The sequence below is a fragment of the Tympanuchus pallidicinctus genome, unplaced genomic scaffold, assembly GCF_026119805.1.
Source record: "Tympanuchus pallidicinctus isolate F22 unplaced genomic scaffold, pur_lepc_1.0 scaffold5, whole genome shotgun sequence".
NCBI classification, from domain to species: domain Eukaryota; kingdom Metazoa; phylum Chordata; class Aves; order Galliformes; family Phasianidae; genus Tympanuchus; species Tympanuchus pallidicinctus.
Genome location: NW_026294769.1, coordinates 9,698,018 through 9,720,921, shown reverse-complemented (window position 1 = coordinate 9,720,921; position 22,904 = coordinate 9,698,018). Strand labels below are relative to the sequence as shown.

The following is a 22,904-nucleotide window of genomic DNA, read 5'->3' as shown; positions in this document are numbered from 1 at the left end:
ATAACCTGGCTCCTTTTAGTTACTACTATATACAGAGTTAGCACATAAAAAGGTTAAAATGCCACTCTGTAATATTTAACCATCTTTGCCAGATACAGTCTGGTGAGAGGGACTGCTGCTCTGTTATGATTTACTAGTTAATAATACATTTACATAGGTGTGATTACATGTGTTTCTATGCATATATATATCCATATATATATGCCAATTGATAGAACTTTTATACCATCATATTCTACCTTAGTTCGGAAGGCAATCTAGTATAGAGAGAAGTTTCAAGCCTTTGAATTATAACTCCTCTTGTTTTTAATACAGTTTTAACTGTCAGTGGTAGGAGGTCACATATCTGACAACGATGTAATAAGACTACCACAAACACCCATTTGTATGTTATTTTTGTTCTTTATTTAAAATATCCACACATCTCCATCTTCCTTGCTATCAGACACTAAGGCTTGGTTAGGCAGGTAAAAATGATTGACCCTTTTTAAACTGTAATAGTTTCTCTGAATCTTGTTGAAAGGATTCTGAGGACTAACTGGAGTTACCATCTGAGAAAAAGGTCCCTGGTGGTTATACTGAGATGATCTTCCATGTTTTGCTATATATCTGCAAGTACAAAAAGAGAAATAAAAGGCTTTAAAACAAGTTCTCATGTTGCTAAACTTTCCCTCTTCTTCCCTCTCACTGCTAAAGACATGTCCATTTGTGTCAGAAAGTATTAACAACCTGCAATATCCTATATTCTTGGAATCAGTCTCCTTAAGAACAGTGGTGAGAAATCTTCCCAAGAGTTTTAAAACTTTTTGTGATGCACTGAAAGGCAGGTCCCTACAGGAACTGTAAGAAGGATATTACAAAAATCCTTTTGCCTCTTTTCAGCCTTTCTTGAGTGCAGAGTCCTTCACAACTAGTATATGCACCATGTGGCAAAAGACTATGAGTACACCAAACGCATTCAGGCACATAAGGCCCTACAGCTTCTGCAGGGTTAGCCCTGGTGACGTTGGAGGTTTGGTTTTCAAACCTCGAAAAAACACTCTGTTAGCACCATGCCAATCCTGCTCTAAACGCCTAGTCGCTGTGATACAGCATACTGAGGTGGGGTTTAGAAAATATGCTGGGGACTGTATGCAAGCAAACAATTAACTCTGATCTTCTGATACACTTCAAAATCTTTACAGGAAGATGCACTAACAATAATCCTATACCTGCAGTCTTACATAGTGTAACACCTCAGCTGAAAGGCCTCAAATCAAAAGTAGGTCTGACACAGAACTCACCACAGAATCTTGTGTTCACCAACTCTTCAAATAAAAAACAGATTGCCTTTTGACCTAAGGATTCCTCTTGAAGACTCCAAAACATCCTGCTAAAAGTATGTAACTCTTTTGTCTAAAATCCAATGAAATCCAGCACCATCTTGTATTAACTATTGTAATTCCAAGGCATTGTCATGCAACTAGAGATGCACATCAAATGTTCCCTTCTCTGCAAGAGTTAACATTGATGTCAAAACTAAACTGTACTAGAGAACTTTACTACTTAATTTTCCAACTTTAACTTGGGATTACCTAGAATTAAAAATACAACATAGCAACAAAACTTGATGTACAAAAAAGCTATTCATATTCAAAAATGAAGAAACAATATTTCTGCTGTTCTATAGCATACAAAACTCTAGTGAGTTTAGAATGCTTAAAAATACTACAAAGAGTCTTGCTCCACATGCTGTGGAAGGTCCATGCAAAGGAAATACAGCATAGAAGTGGCTGCATGCTCTTTGGTCTACCTGGTATTGATGTTAGTTCTCAACAAAACATGTACAAGACCTGTCAGCAGTAGAAGAGTGACCCTCTCTGTCACCCATAATTGTCTTCATATATTGTGGACATGTCAAAAAAGTGGCTCTAAAATATCCACCACATGTAAACACTTGTTACTTTCTGAGAGATTATTACAGCCATGGCTTGAAAATTATCAAAAAGAAAAAAAAAATAGATCACCATTTTAAAAACAGTACGAATTTCATCCCACAAGAAAAGCATATGGAGATGAATCAGAGTAGTTTGAGTCCACATTTCAGAAATAACCTCTCTTCTTGACTACAGCCTAGCTTGACTTGTGACCACTGAAATCAACAGAAATTTTGTCCTTTATATTACAAAAGTAAGAAATCAATTGTTGAGCACTTGTCTTTTACAGGCATCACTAATGTTGGGAGTGGGCAGGGGACCTGTAATTCATAGAAGTATCAAAGAGGGCTATAATCTTCCCTCTTAAGCCAGTGAACACTACCTTAACATGTAAGTAGCCACAGAGAAGGTAAGAAATTATCTCTTACAGTGTTGCAGCCGGAGGTTCTAATCTCATGGGAAGGTACCACTCAACTCAGAAAAAGAATGGAGAAACTTTGTTGTCAGTTTTTAAGTGTGATTAGGCTTGCTGTCTGTTTACTATATACTCATCTTCAAAAGACCAGAGGATTCTGTCCCGATTCTAGAAAAACTCTACTAGCACAGAAAAGAAACTCTACTCTTCCTCTCCACTAGAAACTAACAAAATTTATTCTCTATGAAATACACTCACAGTAACACCTGTAGAAAGTAAAATGAAGTAACAGATGTGTTTTCTTTTCTTAAATCACACTGGCATCTGTCTTTTTGCTTTTGAAATTTGGTATCTGTCTGAAGCCTGTAAATGATATTTGCTAAGATGCCTTTGCTTTTTTGTCTGATATTTAAAAGCAAGTTAGTCTTGCATCAATCTGAGCTTGGTTTTATTGGGTTATACAGCCTTGAGACTGTTGCATATTTTCATTCCCTGTCAACAGTAAACTGTCTACAGCTGACTGCCTATTTTCTAGGGCTAACCACAGGAGAAAATGAGCAGAAGTGAATAGCTGGTAGACAGCAGAAATGGAAGTCAGTGCATTTTGCACAGTGATGAAACTGTTGACATGTTGATTTCTTCAGAAGTCAGGAAGCTCCCTAAAGCTTCTCATGTCTTTTCTGGGCACTTAGCACTGTTACTACTGAAAAAACAATTTAAATGTGTTGTGGACAGAATCCCAAGGAACTATTAAAATGTTTAATTGAAGATAAATTTATAAGGGCTATGTGGAAACTTGGGTAGTGTCACCATGTCCTAGATCATTCTGGAAAATAATAGATCAGAAACTAAAGAGAAAGTAGAAAATCGTAAAGGAGAAAGGGGAAACAAGTAGTTACTAATAGTTCAGACACTGGAAGAAAGGCTAGATTGGACCCATGCCTATGTCAGACTCTTTGTATTAAATAAAGGAATAGAGTTTTTCAGGTGTTCTGAACAGTCCAGTTCTGTTTAAAGCATCACATACATATTTCAGAAATGTGACCCGTAGTTTTAACAGGTGTTGTATGGAAGAGCAAGAAACAGCAAATGCCCATTTCATGAGAACCTGCCAACACCATATTGGAAGTGCAATACCACATTTTAAAAAGTTTAATTTTGGTCTTCTTTCAAAATGTAAATAGATCAACCAAAAACAGAGTTTACTGAAGCCACGACTTAATCATCTTAGCTAGGGAAAATATTCCCTAGTGCAGAAGCATTCCGTAATGTTCCCACAGTGCAGAAACATTCAGAAATCATTATCTACCTAAGGTACCTCTCTAATATGCACCCTATGACAATCCAAAAATTAAAAAAAATCTCAAGATAATTTCAGATGACCACCACAACAATGTTGTGGGATCCAGCACAAACTGTTCTATATATTTTTAAGCCAAGGAAAAGTAACACTCAACATTTAATTGTTCTTTAGTTAAATAAATGCAATTAGGATTTTCCCTGTAACCTTTCTGAACATGCTAAGAAATATCCCTCATACTTACCCATGCATTTGTGAAAGTATTGATGGTGATGTTGATGGAAGATTAGAATTTGCCGGATGAGTTGCCAACCAATGAACCTTGCCAGTATATCCAGGGATATTTGGAGTGCTAAATTTTTAAAAAAAAAAAAAAAAGAAAGGAAAGGGTGAGGGGAAAGAAAGAGTAAATTAAATTATAACAGCTTTGAAATACGATTTACAGATCACCTTAAAATAGTTGGTGTTTCTCTATTAAAACTGAGTAGGGTAAAAAATCATCATCATACAGTTAGACTTCTTTAAGATCAATGAAACAACTTCAAGCTAATCGTGCTGATGATCTGACCCAAAACCTTTGTTAGACATGACAGTATCTTTTATCCCATATGTTTAAGTTCTTGGAATATCTGATATTCCAATATGATACTCATGATTATAAGCAACAGTTCATTATTTCATCTCAATGAAAATATGTAGTCACGTGGTTCACAAAAAAGCAAGGAAATATTTTTTAAACTGTGATACAGATTTAGCTGATATTTACATTCCAGATTTAAACATGAGATTGAGGTAATAGGGTTTCAGCCAACAGGTGTGATTTCTAGTGACCTAAAACACAAATGATTTCCCAGACATTTTTAAAGTTCTCTAAATTCACATGGATGTACAATATCATTAACACTGCTCAGATACACACTTAAAATCTAGCATGAGTGCATGACAAGATTGTGAGTGTGCATCGTATCTTAGAAAACTAAACACTTTTGTTAATTCTGAAGTAAAATTTTAATGTGGAATTCAAAAATAAAGTTTCTTAAAGAAACTTTAAGAGGATTCTTTCTTTAAAGACAAAATAATTCTACTTAGTCGAGGTAGCACACAGAAAATTTTACCAGTATTTGATAGGAGATAAAACAGAGATGGACCAAATTAAAGAAAAAAGAAAAAAAAACAAAAAAAGAAAGAAGTACAATAATCCATGAAGATTAATAATTAAACAATCTAATACCTCAATTTTGATAGCTTTTTTTCCCGCACAAAATTATTCAGAGTACCAACAGTGCTATTCTATGCTGGCATTTCTAAATAGGATACCACTGAATTATAAACATATTCAGATCCTCATACACATAAACATAAGAGGTCATGGCAAGCTGTTTCATCCACTGAAACAACATAATAAGGATTGTTAACCTTGACTGCATTATTCTTTTGTGAGCCATCTGATGGCAAGAATAGCAAGAATGGCCTCTTTAAAATAATCCCTGAGATATTTCTTTGTTAACTTGTACTCTGGGTGAACATAAACAGTTCCTGTATTAATAAAGCAGATAGAGCTATTAGTTTTAGTACAGTTGATTAGCTACTTCTCCATGCTAATGTACAGCATAGGATGCAAAACTTGGCACATGCTGTTTTATCAGCTACTGTTTTATTGGCTACTTTTTTGATTGGTGTACAAGGAAACTCAGCTCTGAAATTCCTTACCAGAATAGCTGAGGTAATGACAAAATGCTGTATTGACCTCAGTTACAGCAAGGAAATGTGGATGAACTATCCATAGCTGGCAGAAAGACCAATTAGTTCTTGGTCCGATTTTAAAGTAACCTTGCACTAACCCAAATATTCGCACAGTGTTACATTCCCTGGGCCACACTGCAGAGCGTGACCCTCCAGATGTTTTTGTAGAATCAGTACAGCAGTTTTGTAGCTTTTGAGAAGCTGTTCTCTGTAGGTAATCCCCAAGTTGTTGTCTGAGCAAGTAACAGACTTAACTCTCTGTCTTCACAGCAGCCACACAAGCAGGACCAAAAATATAGTACAGCGGTGAGGTACATTTTCAGATCTGGCCAAAATGGCTGTCAGACAAAGTTGCCTCTTCATATCAAAGCAAACAGTTTTTCAGGTTATATGCAGATGAAGTAGCTTTGTGTAGAAAAGTTCATTTTCATACGCAGGGATCTCACTGAGATACAAAATGGACACACATCGAGCGTGTGCGGAGTACAAGACCATGCATCTAGCTAAACTATACCTGAAAATCTCTCCAAAGGACTTAAGACTATGAACAGATATTTACTACCTTTGCTGTTCTGTAATCAAGATACAACTCTCTTGTAATAAAGAAATTCTGTTCAATTCCTTGAAATTTTATAAGCAACACCAAGGAGATCACAACAAGTCCCAGTAACTTGTTATGTTTTATAAGCTCATGAGGAGTTAATTCATAGAATAACTATACAAGTGAGATATTAAAATAAATTATGCACAGTGAAGTATCTGATTGATAAAATCTTCCGAACTGAATGCTAGCAAAACTAGAAGAGAGAAAAGCATCATAAATGACCAAGCGTGACCCAAAAATCAAGTCTGGGAGACGACCTAAGTTGAAGATTTGTTTTCGACTGTCTGTCAGAAATGTTTCACAGAAGTTGGCAGCTTCATAACATGTGGAAACGATGTCACTCTGAAAAAGAAATGTGCAGAGAACAGCTAAAAGCTCCAGGATCATAAGAAAGCAGAGACTACAGTAAAGCAGCTGCTCTCTTGGGAACCTGCAAAGAAGATGCAAAAAAGTGCTGTGGTTATGTATGTGATAAAGCAGAAGAAAATTAGGTTAGAAAACTACCCCCTTGTTTTTTTGTTTTTGGATCACACAGTTTGTCTCTTGTGCGTTTTCTCTGATGAGCTGCTAAAGCAGCTAATCTGCTTTTGCTGTTAAAGAAAACAACTAAGTGCCAAGCTTCTACTGGGCAACATACAAAAACCTGCTACATGCTGTTGTAACCAGGCTTCCTTTCTGTAAGCATGACATCTCTCCTGTTCATATAATTCCTTATTATCATACCAGAAGTTCTTGGTCCAGTAACAGATATACTGTGATAACATATGCATAAGCTGTAAGATTTTGAGAGCCACCTGAGATGCCTTTAAGGTATCCAAGACATCCCTGTACAGTGTGGGATCCATATAACATCCCATACTGTTCTGAAGCAGCAGTTGGAAATGATGTTGTAGGAGTGAGTCTGCAGGAGTTTGGATGCTCAACTTTGCCACATAAATTCCATCCCAGGTGTCTTTACAGAAACAAAATCAAGAATGCCTCAAATCATTTGGAATTATTGAAAACCTTGGATCTAGCACTTCAACTTGAGTGAATCCATAATCTGAGCCAACCATATCCCTACCAAAAGAAGCATGGCCAGCAAGTTGAGGGAGGTGATTCTGCCCCTTTACTCAGCTCTTGTGAGACCCCACCTGAAGTACTGCATCCAGTTCTGGGGACACCAATTCGAGAGCTGTTAGATTGGGTCCAGAGAACCACAAAGATGATCAGAGGGGTGGAGAACCTCCCCTATAAGGACAGGATGAGAGAGCTAGGGCTCTTCAGCCTAAGGAAGAGAAGGCTCCAGAGGGACCTTATAGTGGCCTTCCAGTACCTGAACTGGTACTGGAACTGAACTGGGGAAACCTGGGGAGGGACTTTTTGTAACAGCATGTAGCAAAAGGATGAGGGGAAACGGTTTTAAACTGGAAGAGGGTAGATTTAGATTAGATATTAGGAAGAAATTCTTCGCTGTCAGAGTGGTGAGACACTGGAACAGGATGCCCAGAGAGGTTGTGGATGCCCCTTCCCTGGAAGCACTCAAGGCCAGGCTGGATGGGGCTTTCAGCAACTGGGTCTAGGCGGAGGTGTCCCTGCCTATAGCAGAGGAGTTAAAACTGGGTGATCTTAAAGGTCCTTTCCAATTCAAACCATTCTATGATACTATGAATTAGGTTTGCAAATCCTTTGTGCAAAAGTTCTGTCTCATGAAAGCAGTCCTGGAGATTCATATCTCGCACTTAAGAATGAAGGGTTCCTAACACCTTACTCATTCTTAGAAAATCCCAAATAACTAAGTCACCAGATAAAGTCATAAATTAGTTTTTTTGGTTAGTGCAATTACAAAACAGGCCTCTCAGATCTCATCACAGTATGTAAGTCTTGCAAATGGTTTCCACCTAAAATTCTCTGCCAGGAAGACCTACATGTCACCCATTTGTGGCCATTCTTTTACTTCATGACCCTATTTGCTTAGTAGAATGACCTATGGTAAAAATGTCTCTGACATGATTTTCTGTCAAGAAACTCAGCACATATAGTTCCTAGAATTGGGAAAGAGTGTACTTCAGAGAACTCATGAAGTCAGAACAAGGTGCTCCGCATAGAGTGAAGAATGGGACCAACAGGAATTTTTAACAAAGCATTCCATTCTGGGCTGCATTTTATACCCTTGTCCCTCAGCCATCAAAGCAGTATAAGGAATGGATTTGGCATTTCTAACAGAATAAAAACACTAAAATGGTATTTTCCCAGAAATGTTTTGGACCAGAATATTTTGTTCCTACAATTTCAAATAATTTCAATTCTGTTTTCAATTTTTTCAAGCCCCCTTTTTAGTATGAGTAATTTTTATTTTTATTTTTTTTTCAGAAACAACTATAAAATCTCATTTGGTAAATGTCAAATGGGGATATTTAGGCACCCACTCCCTTCACTCACTGTCACCCTCAGCATGACTCAAATTGGAAAACTGCTGAAAACGCACACACAGTGGATAAGCTGTCAGTTTCTGAAGCAAAGATACATTGTGAAGGACCTCGTAGACAGTCAGTGTAAATGACTATGAAGCTGGAAGGCAGCAGAGGGTCCTGTCCTCAGCTAATTGTGGCCTGTGAGGTTTCTGTGGTAACTTGAAATGATAAGGGATGCATGCACACAGTCAGTTGGAAGCTGACTTTATACTGAAGAAATATGACTGAAGTCACTGCAGATGTGCTGCTACGATAGTAGCATTTTGCCCAGTGTGCTTGGGTGACCAAAAATAAAGGATAGTTTCAGAGAACAGCTTTGTGCAAGAACGGTAGGACTTGAAACACATAGGTCTTGATCTTCCTGGAAACTGTGTGTATTACACAAAGTAACTCACATTTCAAAATTCACCTTTTAAACAATTGCTCCCAGAAATGGATTTGGGTGAGATCCTAGTCACTCTCCAATAAAGACAACATGCAAGGCCTTGAACAAGCCAGTTCATAATCCTTAGTCTTCATCTTTCCAAAATTAGTGTCATAATCTACCTTATCTGTGTTACAAGCATGAACTAGCTGACACTTCAAAGTGTTGCTGAGAAAATAGTGCTCTGATTGTGTAAGCAGTGCCCTCTACTGAGTGTTATGAAAGCTGATGAATTATGAGTATCAAGTTATAAAATGTGAACAAATGCCAGATTTTTTTTTTTAATTCTGGAGTCAGAGGCTTTTTAATGTGGAAAAAGAAAATGTAATCTCTGTCCTAACTGCTTACCTCAGATTTCAAGAGGTTGCAGTAAGTACCACGATGTGGGAGCTACTGTGATACAATAAGCAGATATAATGACTGATAGAAGTAGTTGCTGTGTACACTGGAATGCACTAAGTGTGCTGCACTACCGCTATAATAAACAATGCTAACTTGCAGAGTGTGTAAGGGAGTTCTAACAGTGCCAAGAGAGTTATTTGAGCCTGTAAGGCTGAGCATTTTGCAGAGCCCTGCCCATGAATGTCACAGAGGAAATCCCCATCACCAGTGTGGGAGGCTTTTTTCCACTGACCCTTAAAACACCTGCAGAACTAAAATACCACATCAAGCATAACCTTGTTTCAGTAGTTATCGGGGAAGAGGTCAACTGAAGGAAAAATCTGTTGACTAGGGGTTGAAGAAGGATTATACAAAACTGCATGCTGATAAAGACGTTTAAGAAAAAGAGAAGAGCAGATTATTATGTTGGGAATCCATACAAAGCAGTAAACCCAGGTTCTGCATCGTTTTCAAAATTACCGAATTCAGAATACACTTCTGAATAAGAAAGAGGTTTTTTTTCAAAGCGATCGTTGATAATAATGTGAAAGAATGATTTGGGTCACTGCATATTTGCTCTTATTAATAAGATAAAGCCTCAGAAGTGCTCAGAGGATTTAGCAGTCTGAACCTTCCTGAAAGTCATGGTAGCTGTGTACTACTTTGCCCAAGTAGTCCGAAAATACCGTGTATCCTCTGAATTCTGACCATCCTCCTTTTCCTTGATATTAAATGGGTTGAAGCAGCAGTTACACAGGGGGCCAGATTTTTAAAAGTGCTCTATATCTAAAAGTTTCATTGTGGTGTTTGTGGCCAGATTTTCACAGGAGCTTACCAATCAACATACAGCCAGAAGGTGAGCTCTTTCTGAACTCTGGTTTTCAAATGTGGTCGCTGAGCTATTTTTGAAAGCCTGGCTGGCTGCAGAAAACACTCTAGCTCTCAGCTGCTTCCCTGCCTGGTATATGGTTAGCCATGTGACATATATAATCAAGTGCAATATTCATCTCCCACAAATAAATAAGTACTATGAGCAAATAATAATCAAATCCATAAGAAACAACACTACCAACAAAAATACAAATTAAAGAAAACAGGTATAATCATTGTAAACTCTAGAGTCCTCTACAATAAACAGCAGAGCTCTCAGTTCTGCAAAGTGTATGACTGCATAATCAATTCCATTCCTGTTCAGGAAATCTTGTTAAGAGAATGTCTTCAACTCATTAATTCCATTGGAATTTATGTTTCAGTAGTTTGAAGGAAAATAAATCAAATACAAGAAAAGAGCTTGAAGTAGGCAGACAAGGAGAGAAAGTAGGAAAAAACACAGCAAGGAAGAAATACAAAACTATGCAAACATCAATAAATCTAAAAATACAACAACAGCAACAAAAAACACTTGAGCCACTGGACCTATGTTGGTCAGTGCACCTAACAAAATTGCATAAGCAGCATTTAAAGAAAATGCATAAAAATATTCTATTTGAAAGCTCACTTGTTAATGGCATGAAAAGAAAAAAATTCAAACCTACAACTTCTTTACTTTGCCAATGTAGTTCAATCAATGCAGCCTTGAACGGTAAAAAGAGAGCATGATATGTTTTATAAGATAGTTTTTGAAATGTATCATTAGAATGGAACTATAATAAATGATGTTTTCAGAGTAGTCCTTCATAACAATTTCCTATTTCTTTACCAGTTTTTTGGTTTTTTTTTTAATATGTTTTTTTTTTTTACATCCTTGGCAAATAAGTGATAGAGGATTTCAGATTTCAGTTGTACTTCACAGCATTATGAAGGATGGCAAAAAGGAACAAGTTCATTCTAAAGCAAATTGAGGAGTGAATACACAAACCAAGGATGTTAAGAATGATGCTACATTTTGAAACTGAAACAGAAGAGATGATACATTCAATCCCTTTCCCCCAGGATAGGCTTTAATGAAAGCATGGAAGAGAATGAGAAAAATTAAATTACCATCCAGGATCTTTGGTTAAGTTTGAAGGTGATGAGTGTGACCCAAGAAAAGTATTTGCAAAGCTCCCTTATGGAAATGCCCACTGATCACCACCAGCAGAACACAAATATAATTTTGATTAATAAATCCAGACATCAATTTAAAACTTCTAGCTGAGTCACAACACTTATGATATGACTTTTTACATATGATGAATGCTCCCATTCTGTGACTGAATCACAGAATGGAAAAACTGGATAAAAGATTACTTAAATTGCTGTCTTCAATTGTGTTTCATTATAACTTTTAAGAACTACAGCCAACTTTTTCTGCTAATTATTACTATTTTTTTAATCAAGTTTAAGCAAAGCACTGTTTCAATAGACCAAAGCTCAACATTCGGCAATGTTTCAGGGTACATGAAGTTTCATTCCTAACTGTGCTATAGATTCCAAATGGGATTTGGCAAACCACTTAATCCCACCTGAATTCTCATCTGTAAAAACTCCAAAATGCATGGTAAGGACTTCAGTGTATTATCAGGAGTTCTATGTATATTCATAGTCCCTCTCTACAAGGCTGATCTTATACTAGGGGCTTTTGGGCTCAACTCAACCATAAGCCATGACTTTTATCTTTTTTCTAATTCCTTAAAAAAAAGAAAGAAGAAGAAGAAGAAGAAGAGGAAGAAGAAGAAGAAAAGAAAAACAGAAGATGGTTTCCTGTTCCACCAAAAGGAAGAGAGGGCGGGCACAAGAGTAACATACAAAACATGCCCAGGTTCACCACTTTTCCTGTTTGTCTGTGCAAAATAACACGACAGATGACTCTTAGCTAGTTTCATCTATGTTAATTATTTGACTGGCAACCACTTTCTTGCATGGTCTGGGGATGAAGAGTCTCCCTCCAGAGTATTGCCTGAGTGCTGCTGCCAGGGTTCTAGAAGCAGGAAGTGCAACTGCTAGTCCATGAAAGAGTGAAAGTGATTGACTATCTGCAAAGAGATTTTTACATTTTACAGATTTGCAAAGCATACACAGGTTTCTAAATTGAAATCGTGAATCTAATTTCTCAAGGATTCCAGCAGGATTCTAGAAGCCTTAAGACTTTTATGCATCTGTCCAGAACTACTATCAAATACACAAAGGAATAAATAAATTAAAAACAAACAAACAATAATTACATCTATTTCTTCATTTCAATGTGTGTTTTTTTTTTTTTTTTCTTCAGCTTAAAGTCATAGCAATCTTGATATCTGGCAGTCATAGGCACAGTAAACAAATATTCTTTATGCAAAGGTATACTTCTTTTCAAGAGTAGAATTTTTCAAGTGGAATTGACTTTTTCCCAGCTTTGAGATATCAGAATCTTCAAGGTGCTAGAGTTCTTGGTCTCCTGCTTGCTAGAAATCAATGGAAATCATTGTCTCACTCACTAACACCCAAGAAAATAGAGAATATTGGAGAAGATAATATGGAAACACATACTGCAAATAGTTTCAGACACGATGTCTGTTTGCAGCACAGGGTGCACATTAGCTACTGTTTTCTGAAGTTCAAAAGAACAGCTGCATAACAGCAGAATTAAAAGTTAATAGGTCTGCTAACTTCAGTGATCTCTGTTCAGCACTGAATTGTATTTCATGTATACTGTATTTTAAAGCACATTTATCAGGAATCATTTTCTACTGTTTTCTGTTCTAATTCAAGCAGAAGTTGCAGGTTAAATTAAGGCTGTGAGAAAACAGATGACTCAATTAGGAGGTGAGACAGTCAGAGAGGTGCATTAGGTACATTAACAGCTTGGTAATAATGGGTTTGGTTACAGTAATATGGATCAAATTTGGCCATATTACAGTGCTTAAAATTCACAACTTCATGTTGTCTGTGAATATACTGCCATAATGGATAAGGCTGTGTGGAGGATGGAGCTTTTCTCCTCACAACTGTGGTAGCATGTAATACACTATAAAATAACAGGTATTCTGCCTGAAACTGATACAAGAATCAGAAATGAAGAGATCTAAAGTGGAGCTCAGAAAATCCAGCCATCTCTAAGCCATCTCCGAGCAAGTAGTAATACCCTCACAACTAAGGCCAGCATTCCAGAGAGAGAAGTGTCTTTACAGATTTTCTCCCACTGCTTTCTCCATTGCTGTAACTCTTCTGTAGTTTTCTCACAGAATTTGCAAGATTGTCGACAGGAAAAAAAAAAAGGAAAGGCAAGAAGAAAAATGTGATAAGGTAAACAGAACTGTCTTTTGTTTTACAATTTTTAGCTCTTGTCATTATGTTGCTACTCTCACCATTTTACTGTGCAAAAAGTTTGCAAATAAAGGCTTCATACTATCTCAAACTACTAAAGACAACATTAGGAAAGACTTAAAGTGAAAACTTTTAAACATCAAAGTTTATGATCTAACTAAGAGCAAGGACTTGCTCCTAATGGCATTCAGAGAACTTTTGCAAACTAGAAGGCCATCTAGTGGCTAAAGTTAAAAATCACATTTTTAGCTTTACAGCATTCAAGTCATCCCATGCATCAAAGCGTGCTGTAGTCCCTTTTACACCAGAAGACTTGTTCATGAATATTAGAACAGAAGAAGTGTTTAAAATATGAAAATATACCATATTTTCAGGATTAATGTAACACTTTGGGAGTAAGGAATCTATTCAGAATGGCGTCAACAGAAGTTCCTGGGGCCCTCTGAGCTCAGAAGTTTCTCTTCCACGTGCTCTCAACTTGAGCCTTGAATGTAACACAAATCTGTTTCCTGCTGCTAGACATTTAGAAGAATGCCTGTTCTGGGTGGTCTAACATTAGCAGGAGCTATGGTTGGGTGTTCGTAGGCATGATTTAGCAAATATCCTGAGAGTAGCTTCACATTCAACTTTTCTTGTATGTGAACATACAAGTTGAATTAACTTTACTGCCAACGCATTCCTGTGATTAGTGTTTTTCATTGAAAGCCATAAAATAAATAGATGTATAAAATCTCTTATACCATGATTTCCATAGACATTTCTGTGTTCATCTTGAATGGTCTCTGAGATTTATAAAGACCGACTCTGATCACAGTAGTAATTTACTACTGTAGGCCATTTACTACTGACACAGTTATTATGAAGGACTTTTTCAAGTTCAGTCTTGCACCTGAAAACCTACTGTGCTTCCTGTGTTAATAGAACCTCATTGAAATTATCCAAAAGTATAAGGATTGGTGTTTCCACCAATTTTTAAAATTCTTCTGGACCCAGACTGGGTCTTAAACATTTTTTCCCTTTCCCGAGTATCCAGAATTCAAGATGCAGCACCAAAATATTACTAATAAGAGAAACATACTGTGCAGTCCTTGTGTAGCGAGGCTTTGAAGTTTGCACATGGTTAAACACGATTAAGTCCACACTGGGATTGTCAATGTCTTCAAAATTTACTGCACCAACACAGCCACTGTTAGGATGGAAATCAAATACATGTAAATTATTTATAAGACAGATGGTGGAGGCAGCTGAACCATACACTGCATACTCCAAAATTCTAGTTGTTTATTAAAATGGTCCACGAGAAAAAAACATGGAGATGAACCCCCCTGCATGCTAGGCATATCCCAAGATGAAAACAATCATTTGCTGAACTTGCAGCATATAAGAAATGACAGCACATTGTACATACGTGCATAGAGAAGGTTTGTGAAGAGTGGCAATAACATAGAAATGTATAATCCCTTGTCCTTCTGGTTATGCCTGTGACCAGACTGGGATATTCTTCCAAAGAGGACATAATGAGTCCTGCTTTCTGCTTCATAGGTAAAAGGCTTCCTCTACAAGCAGAGGCAACTCAGCACACCCTCCTCCCCAGCACCAGAAAATACCATAAGAATAGATCACATATTGTACATCTTGCTTCTTACTTCATGTAAAATTCTACCTTCAGAAAATGAAAGAGATGGATTGCTTGGGATTAAACAACAACAACAAACCAACAAAACTAGAAAGGATTCAGGGATGTTGTACTTACGTGTACAAAGGGATTTGACAGATTCGAGAGCTTCGGCTTACACTGTGAAAGACAAAATATCTCAATCACTTTTTTTTTTTTTTTACTCAGCAGAATATTCTGATAGAATATTTATGAAGCCCCAAAAGAGAGGTAGTGACAAGTCAACGTTTTGCTCTTGGAATGATGCAGTGCTCATTTGAGTTGTGGTAAAAGACTGTGGTAAATGACTAGTTTGACATATATGTTAAATGACCCAGTTCGGCTTGCAAAATTTTTCTCTTTAACCCTCATCCTCAGATGCTGGGGCTTCAGGTATTTTCCTGCAATTGTTTTCTTTAAACATGAACTGTCTTTCTACTTGTAACACTTTAGTCAGTTCTCAAGAACATGGGAAAATTTAACATCAGGTCTGAATTCCTCTCTTGCTCTGTCCTTGCAACCTGCTCTCACTGGCCACATCTATATTCCTCTGCAAGAGAAACATCCAAGAAGACAGTGATAATATGCTCTTATCTCCCTTCCACTCTGGAGATGTGTGTGTCTCTCCTGTTTTATGCCTATCTGTCTGGCAGTATACCTGTCTCTTGAGTTCGAACAAGCAAATTAAGCTTCACTCTGAAGCTGTTCAAGATTTTATGGAAAGGAGATGAAATTTTGAGTTTGTAAATGTCTGTGACTACTGTGGGATTTTCATAAATGTCACGCCTCAATGAAAACATCAGATGTATGCAGTCATGATAGTCATTCTCTTATTCTTCTGTTCTGCTTTTTACATTTAAGTCTCAAAAGAAAAGAATGTTGGAGTGTACATTTCAGATAGGCATTGACTGAATATCTTAACTTCTCTAGTTATAGAATAACCTGATTAAGGAATTGTTCAGAGGACCTTAGTATTAAACAAACAAACAAGAAAAGAAACTTACAAATTAGCAGGCCTCTGTGAAGAGGTAAAATATCTTCTTTGAAATCTATCCCAAAGGTTTCCAACAACCTAAAATCGTAATTAGATGCTTAATTAATTTGACTTAATAGATTTTTATGCTGCAATTCATCACTGAAATAAACTGTTATGGAAAGGATGACCTGTGCAGAGTCAATTTCAAGACTGAATTTTTATTTAGTAAAAATAGTAATTATTATAGATAATAATGACAAACAAACCTAACATAAAGTTTCCTGTGCTACAGTTTTTTATCAGTGTCTTTGTCCTCTCTTTTGGTAATGTGCATGCATGTCTTCTGTACCAATTTACAACAGGAAAAAGAGAAAACGCATGAAACAATGTGAGGCAGTTTCTCAAATGTGAAGATGGCCTTAAATGCTCTCTAGGGAATGTTTTTATTTGAAATTATTACTGTGTGTTTATCTGTGTGATCTACACAGATCTTAGGCTACATTCCCTTAGCAAAATCTAAGAACAATTGGAAAGAAGTTGCTCACTGACTTGGCTTATTTCAGGTTCAGGATTGTATCTCCTTTTTGTGAAACACTGGGAAACAGGATCAGCCATCACTTCCACTGTTGATTCAGAAGGCTGAATTTTGGATGGCAATATATTATCCCATGGAACAACTTCATATGCCCTAAGTAACAAAAAAAAAAAAAAAAAAAAAATCTGTTCTGAATTGCACCTGCAGCTAGATAGGAATTCTGTGATAAGGATGTGGAAAAAAACAAGTATATTTCTCATTCAAAGGGCAATGAAAAGACTGGAATTACACGTTTTCTGTGTTTGAAAAAGTAGTTATGACAGATTCTCACAGGCTTCTCTTATTCAAACTTTCTCACTTACTAATTGAAAGTAGTAATTTATCTTCCAAAAGTAGTTTATCTTCTAATTAACTTATGGTGGTGATAGGGTTTATTTTATCTATGTTTGAAAAATCAGATAAGTGATATTAATAGAGATTAGATGTCCCACATATCATGCCTACGGCAGTTGTTAAAAACAGATATACAGAATGTCCTTTAGGAAACTCCAGATTTTCTTCACTGCATATAGAGGAAATAGAGATGAATGGCACAGACTGGATATAAATTTTTAGATAGCTGCAGGTAATGAGATGAATTCTGTGCTAAATAATTGCTGCTGCAATACAAGAAGTTCTGAAGTGACAGAAAAACTAATTATGGTCTTACGTGGCCTTATGTATTTTGCTACCTAGAGGTTCATCAGAGCAAAATAAGTTGGGAAAAAAATGAAGCAAAGCACAAACAAATCCTATTCTTAAAAGAAATGATGTCTCACTTTTGAGTACTTGACTTGTAGAAATAGTCCCTCGCTTTTTCTTCTCTCCAACTTGCAGAAGGATCATTTGAATCCTAAGAGAAATCAAAGAGGTGGCAAAAAGCAATATTATCAACATATATGATGCTGTGATTGCTTACGAGTGAACTGAACGCATCTACATTACTCTAGTTTAATATTTTCTTTTGCAATATGCAATTTCACATTCTTCACCAGACAGCACTGGAGATTTATTTGGAAGGTAAGAATTTTCCTGAGAAAGGAAAATTTAATAAGTGAATACAAGTTAAAAAACTAGTAGAATGTCCTTATCTCTCCAATCCTCAGGAATGCAGCTTTCCATTTGTTATGTTGTCGATAAAATGACATAACAAAGACACTCTCATATATGTCTGATATATTTGTATGATGTTCATGGGTGTTACAGGAATCCATTTAAGCATGTGTGACACATTAAGGGCTATGAATTACCACATCAGTCTAAAAGGATGAAGGATACCATTTCATTATCAGTATGGGAAAGACTTAATTAGTGCTGTGCTATGGACTCATTGGTGTCATTTTATTTACTTATTTCTTTAAGACTTGCACCATATATGATAGAATCACAGGATCATATAATGGTTTAGGTTTTAAAAGTTGTTGAAGACCATGATGCAAGGGATGGAACACCTCTCCTGTGGAGACTTGTTGACAGTTGAGGCTGTTGAGCCTGGAGAGGGCTCTGGGGAGTTCTGATAGCTGTCCTTCAGTATCTAAAGGGGATATGAAAAAGAAAGGGACAGGGTCTTTAGCAGAGTCTGTGGTGATGGAACAAGGGGAAATTGTTTCAAAATTAAAGAAGGTAGATTTAGATTGGATGTAAGGAAAAAGTCTTTTACAGAGACACTGGTGAGGCACTGGAACAGGTAGCCCAGAGAAGCAATGGAAGACCCATCCATTCAAGATGGGAGACATTCAAGGCAAGGCCAGATCGCACTCCGAGCAGCCTGACTTTATGACCTTTAAAGGTCCCTTCCAACTCTAAGGATTCTATTGATTCTATGATTCTAAGTACTATATATATCAAATATGGGCTGGCCTAATTTTAAATATAGCAATATAATTTCAATTGTAGTTTTTATATCACAGACTCATAGAACACATTGAGTTAGAAGAAAGGACTCATAAAGATCACTGAGTCCAACTCCTGATTCTTTCTATATTTTGCTATTTTGGCTCTAAGTCTGTCATATTTAGATACATATGACATAAGTGGTATCAGTCATGCCTTACAGTCTAAATGCTTTAACCAGGGAAACAGTACAAAAATAGTATTGGAGCAAAGAGCACTGTTAAATCATGCTACATGCACTTATTTACTATAATCAGATGAAGAAATGAAAAAGCTCTATTTCACTACATTATCAAAATCACTGCAAAAAGCATTTTAAATTGAAAGCAGAGTTAGAAATTAAATAATTTAAATATGTTTTCCATTATTATAACAAAATAATGGGACACTTGCCTTGAGATGGGGATCCATAAAAAATGCAAAATTATGGTGTTGATCAGGTAGAACATGAAGACCTTTCGCTGGAGTTTTGTGACCTGAAAGAAGGGGGTTCCTATTGTGTTAATCAATTTGCAGCAATCCTTACTGTTTTAAACTGGATGGAAAAAACTCATGGTTTTTCACTAGAATCAATGAATAAGTGTTGAGCTAACTGATACTACTCTGAAAGGAATTACAAATGTCCACAAAAACACATTTTTGTATACACATACTGTACATTCTTGAGAACAAAAGAACAAATTTGTTAAATCAACAAACCTCTCTGCTATGGGGCACGTGAAAAATGAGTGCACAGTGAAATATATAATTGCAGAGATGATAAGTATTACACCCTTAGCGAAACCTCAGCATTTATTCATGCAACAGAACACCCACACCAAACAGTTAACCCACACCAAATAGAATAATAATTACAGTTATGACTTCATTGTCAGGCTTGCATTTACAAATACACCTGTAGGATCAAATCCTGAATGTGCAAAGGAATTTGAAACTGCAGAAAAAGGGCAAATTCAGTTGCCATGTGAGTTATGGAAGGGGAATCTACAGGGAAACAGTCAACTTAAAGACTCTGTCTTGCAGCACCAAGCATCTTCCTTACACAAAGCAAAACACCCATGAAGAATAGTTCTAAAGCAATCTTCCTTCTCTGCTAGATTCTGAAGTCATAAAACAATCTCCTTTGCCAGCTTCTCACCATGCTTTGGTATCACAGAGCTTCACTGCTCCATTAACTTGATTTTCCCAGTAGTTGCAAAAGGCTGTGTGGGGACATTTAAAGTTACCAGTGTTGATTGCCAAAGTAATATAGCTGTACACTTTCTCACAAAAGAAGACCTCCTGGACACTGGAGATGTTTCTAAATACCTCAACTCATACATCTCAAAGACTGCTTCTGTATCTGCTTTTTTTTTTCCACTCATCACCAGCACAGTGGATAAACAGTGCAGAATTTGCTTGCAAAATGCCTGACTGATCTCTCTTTTAGCACAACTTCCCCAAACAACAATGCTGGGGAATCATGTCTCAGGACTGATGTCTAGAAAGATTAGCACTTTCAAAGCATCATGTGCCTGTGGGTTGCTAGTTGGCCTCTGACTTGAATAGCTGAAATCTGGAATTTGCTTATGCATTGAAAACAGCATCTTAAAGCTCAACTACTTTTTTTTTCTTTTATTAATCTATATTTACACGTCTGTAATCAACATTCAGCATCACAGGAAAACCTGGAAATGAATACTAGGTTTGGAAGAACACTTGCAGAGCTATCTCAAATAAATTTATACTGGACTCTGTTTCAAGATTTTGTGCACAAGTTAAGTTAAACTTATGCAGATAGTTTCATTGAAGTTGGTATTTCACACTAACAGTGAACTTCACCCAAAGGTAAATCAACAGGAAGTCACCAGGCAATTTCTATCTGACTTATGGAACTACTCTCCATTCTGGACCACTTTCTTAACTGTAAAACAGATAACTGATTTGATGACATATGGTTTCAGTTTTTGTCTGAGTTCATTTCAAGAGTGTCTAATCCGTCACAGTATTTCTATCTCTGTCTCTGTTTGCTTTTCTTTGTGTTGGAAAAATTAATGGTCAGATAGATTATCATACTTCCTCCTTCCTTTTGCTTCTCCATAGGCTTGTGGAAAAAGCTAATCACTTCTGATTGATTTCTTAGATCTAATTTAAGTAGACCACTGAGAGCAAATAGCAAAAATAATTTGGAATGAGAAAGAAAAAAAAAAGAAAATTATGAGGTCTTATTATTTTACTCTCTGGTTTCTTGGGTTCTTTTGGCTTCCATTACATGACATCAGTAGGCTTAAAAGGATTTAAAGTGAAAATTTCTAAGACAGAAACAAGGAGCCAAAAACAACTGGAATATATTGTATGTAGAGACTTCATGGTGACAATAACATGGATAAAGCACAGTAAACTGTAAAGATGGCATACTATCTCTGTATGGTAAAATGGAGCAAATAGCTTATTTACATTTCTTTATCTTGTTCTGAGTGATGCTCTTTTTATCTATGAGACTTTAGTGTGTTGTCTGAGTTCTCATTATTTATTTATCTATTTATTTATCTATTTATTCATTTATTTTTCTGGTTGAGATGAGCATTTCTCTGTGAAAACTCTGGGAATTGGCTTAATCTTTAGAACAGTTCAACCACACTGCTTACCACTAATAATGTCTGACCGTAGAAGCCCTGGATTCATTCTCTCCAGAAATATCAACAGACTATGGTTTTGAAACTTTGCCATTATGAGGAGTAAATTTTAGTTTTGATGCTGCAATTAATGTGAAATTAACAGAACTAACTTCAGATGTAACACATTGAAGTACATTAGGAAGGTAATATGTAATCGAAAAAAGATATGATGGCAGTCTTGAAGAATTTCTGTTCTCCCGTCAACTAGATATTGGACAAATGTCTTAAATACTCTGCACAGCTATTTTTCAGGAAATGCTAAAAGACACAGAAATATTCAGGGGATTTCCTGACACTTAGCATTTATTTGTTATTTCAGGCTATGTTAAAACAGATGCTCCCTTCAACTATCATATATAACTTCACAATTTAAATACATTGTTTAAAATGTTATTTATTTCAAAGATTTTTCTTTACTTTCTTCTTTTTTTAATGCTTATTAGAATTTGCTGACTTGTACCACTTTGCTGCAGCAAGGACTGTGACTCACGCGTTCTACAGCAGTGATTACGTTCAGTTCAAATATCTCAAGTATCCAGCACAAATATATTTTATATGGTTGCTCCTTTAGAACCTTGGGGGATGGTGTTCACAAAAAAAAAAAAAAAACTCTATTTATTAAACATCAACGATTTTTCTTTAGTGATTAAGAAATAAAAATAGTAGCTTGCTTTACCTCTGAGTTTTGCCCTGATCAAAGCAGCTGGCACAGCCCTGGAATTCCACCGTCGGTCCTGACTGGTTTCCTCTAGGAGGATCATATGCCTCCTGTGAGCAGTCCGCACCCCCTTTCCTGCTGTAGGGACCCGCTGGTGAGGTTTCACATCACTGTAGTCCACCAGGGACTCAATAACTTTTCCAGCACTGGGCTGCAGCTCAGCATCCCTTCCTGCACTTACAAAGCCTGAGCAGGGATCTACTAAAGGCACATCATCTCGGTGTGGGAATAAGGGGTAATTCGGCCCAAACGGAGGGGTGTCTGGATGGAATTTAAGGAAAGAAATGCTGTCTTTCTCTTCAAAGCTGGCAAAGTCATGTCTGTTCTCAGGACCTTTCATAAATGGCATGCACATCTTCTTCAATAGATTTTGATACTGTTGGTGATGCATCCTGTGAATTGGTTCAATTGACATGGCAGCCCGCCTTTCAGCTCCATGAGAAACCATGGCCATTCTCTTCTATTTCTCTTACGTAGCAGCACATTCAAAAGAGTCCCCTTTCTCCTGTTTCTTCAAGTTCCTGAAGTCTTAGCCAGAAAACCACAGTAAAACTAAGGGTCATCTTCCAGAACATCAGTACAAAGAATTCATAAAGAGCAAAGCAGTGGCTCAACTGGTGAATTCCTTCCTGAGAAGGGCATTTATCAAAAAGGTGCAAAAAGAATGGAGCTGCTGAATTAACAGTGAGCCTTTTTGTTGCTTGGTGACTACGGAAGCTACTTCACAATGAAATGTCTCCTAGTGTGAAATACGGTTCACATGTACCACAGTAACCTCACCCTTCACAAAGATGCAGATAACAACTTGAAATAACACTGCCAATTACTTATTTACCTACAAGAGGCAAAATTAAGATCTTTTCAATTTTACTAAGGGTTATCTGGTATTTTCATTGGTTCATTTTAAAATATTTTTTTTTATATCTAGAGAACAAATCTGAAAATAAACTGAAACACTGACTTAAAATTTAT

The 22,904-nt window shown here is 36.7% G+C and overlaps 1 protein-coding gene across 1 annotated transcript; it reads right to left on the bottom strand.

The window, feature by feature from the left end:
• Positions 1-365: 365 nt before the first annotated feature.
• Positions 366-22,386, bottom strand: SPATA48 (spermatogenesis associated 48). The gene is made up of 9 exons (XM_052703534.1): positions 21,891-22,386; positions 18,951-19,033; positions 17,444-17,517; positions 16,640-16,778; positions 16,119-16,186; positions 15,214-15,255; positions 14,539-14,646; positions 3,876-3,983; positions 366-609 (listed from the first exon to the last, which is right to left on the bottom strand). The coding sequence occupies exons 1-9, from the start codon at positions 22,384-22,386 to the stop codon at positions 408-410; spliced, it is 1,320 nt and encodes a 439-aa protein (XP_052559494.1). The 3' UTR covers positions 366-407.
• Between the last annotated feature and the right edge of the window lie 518 nt (positions 22,387-22,904).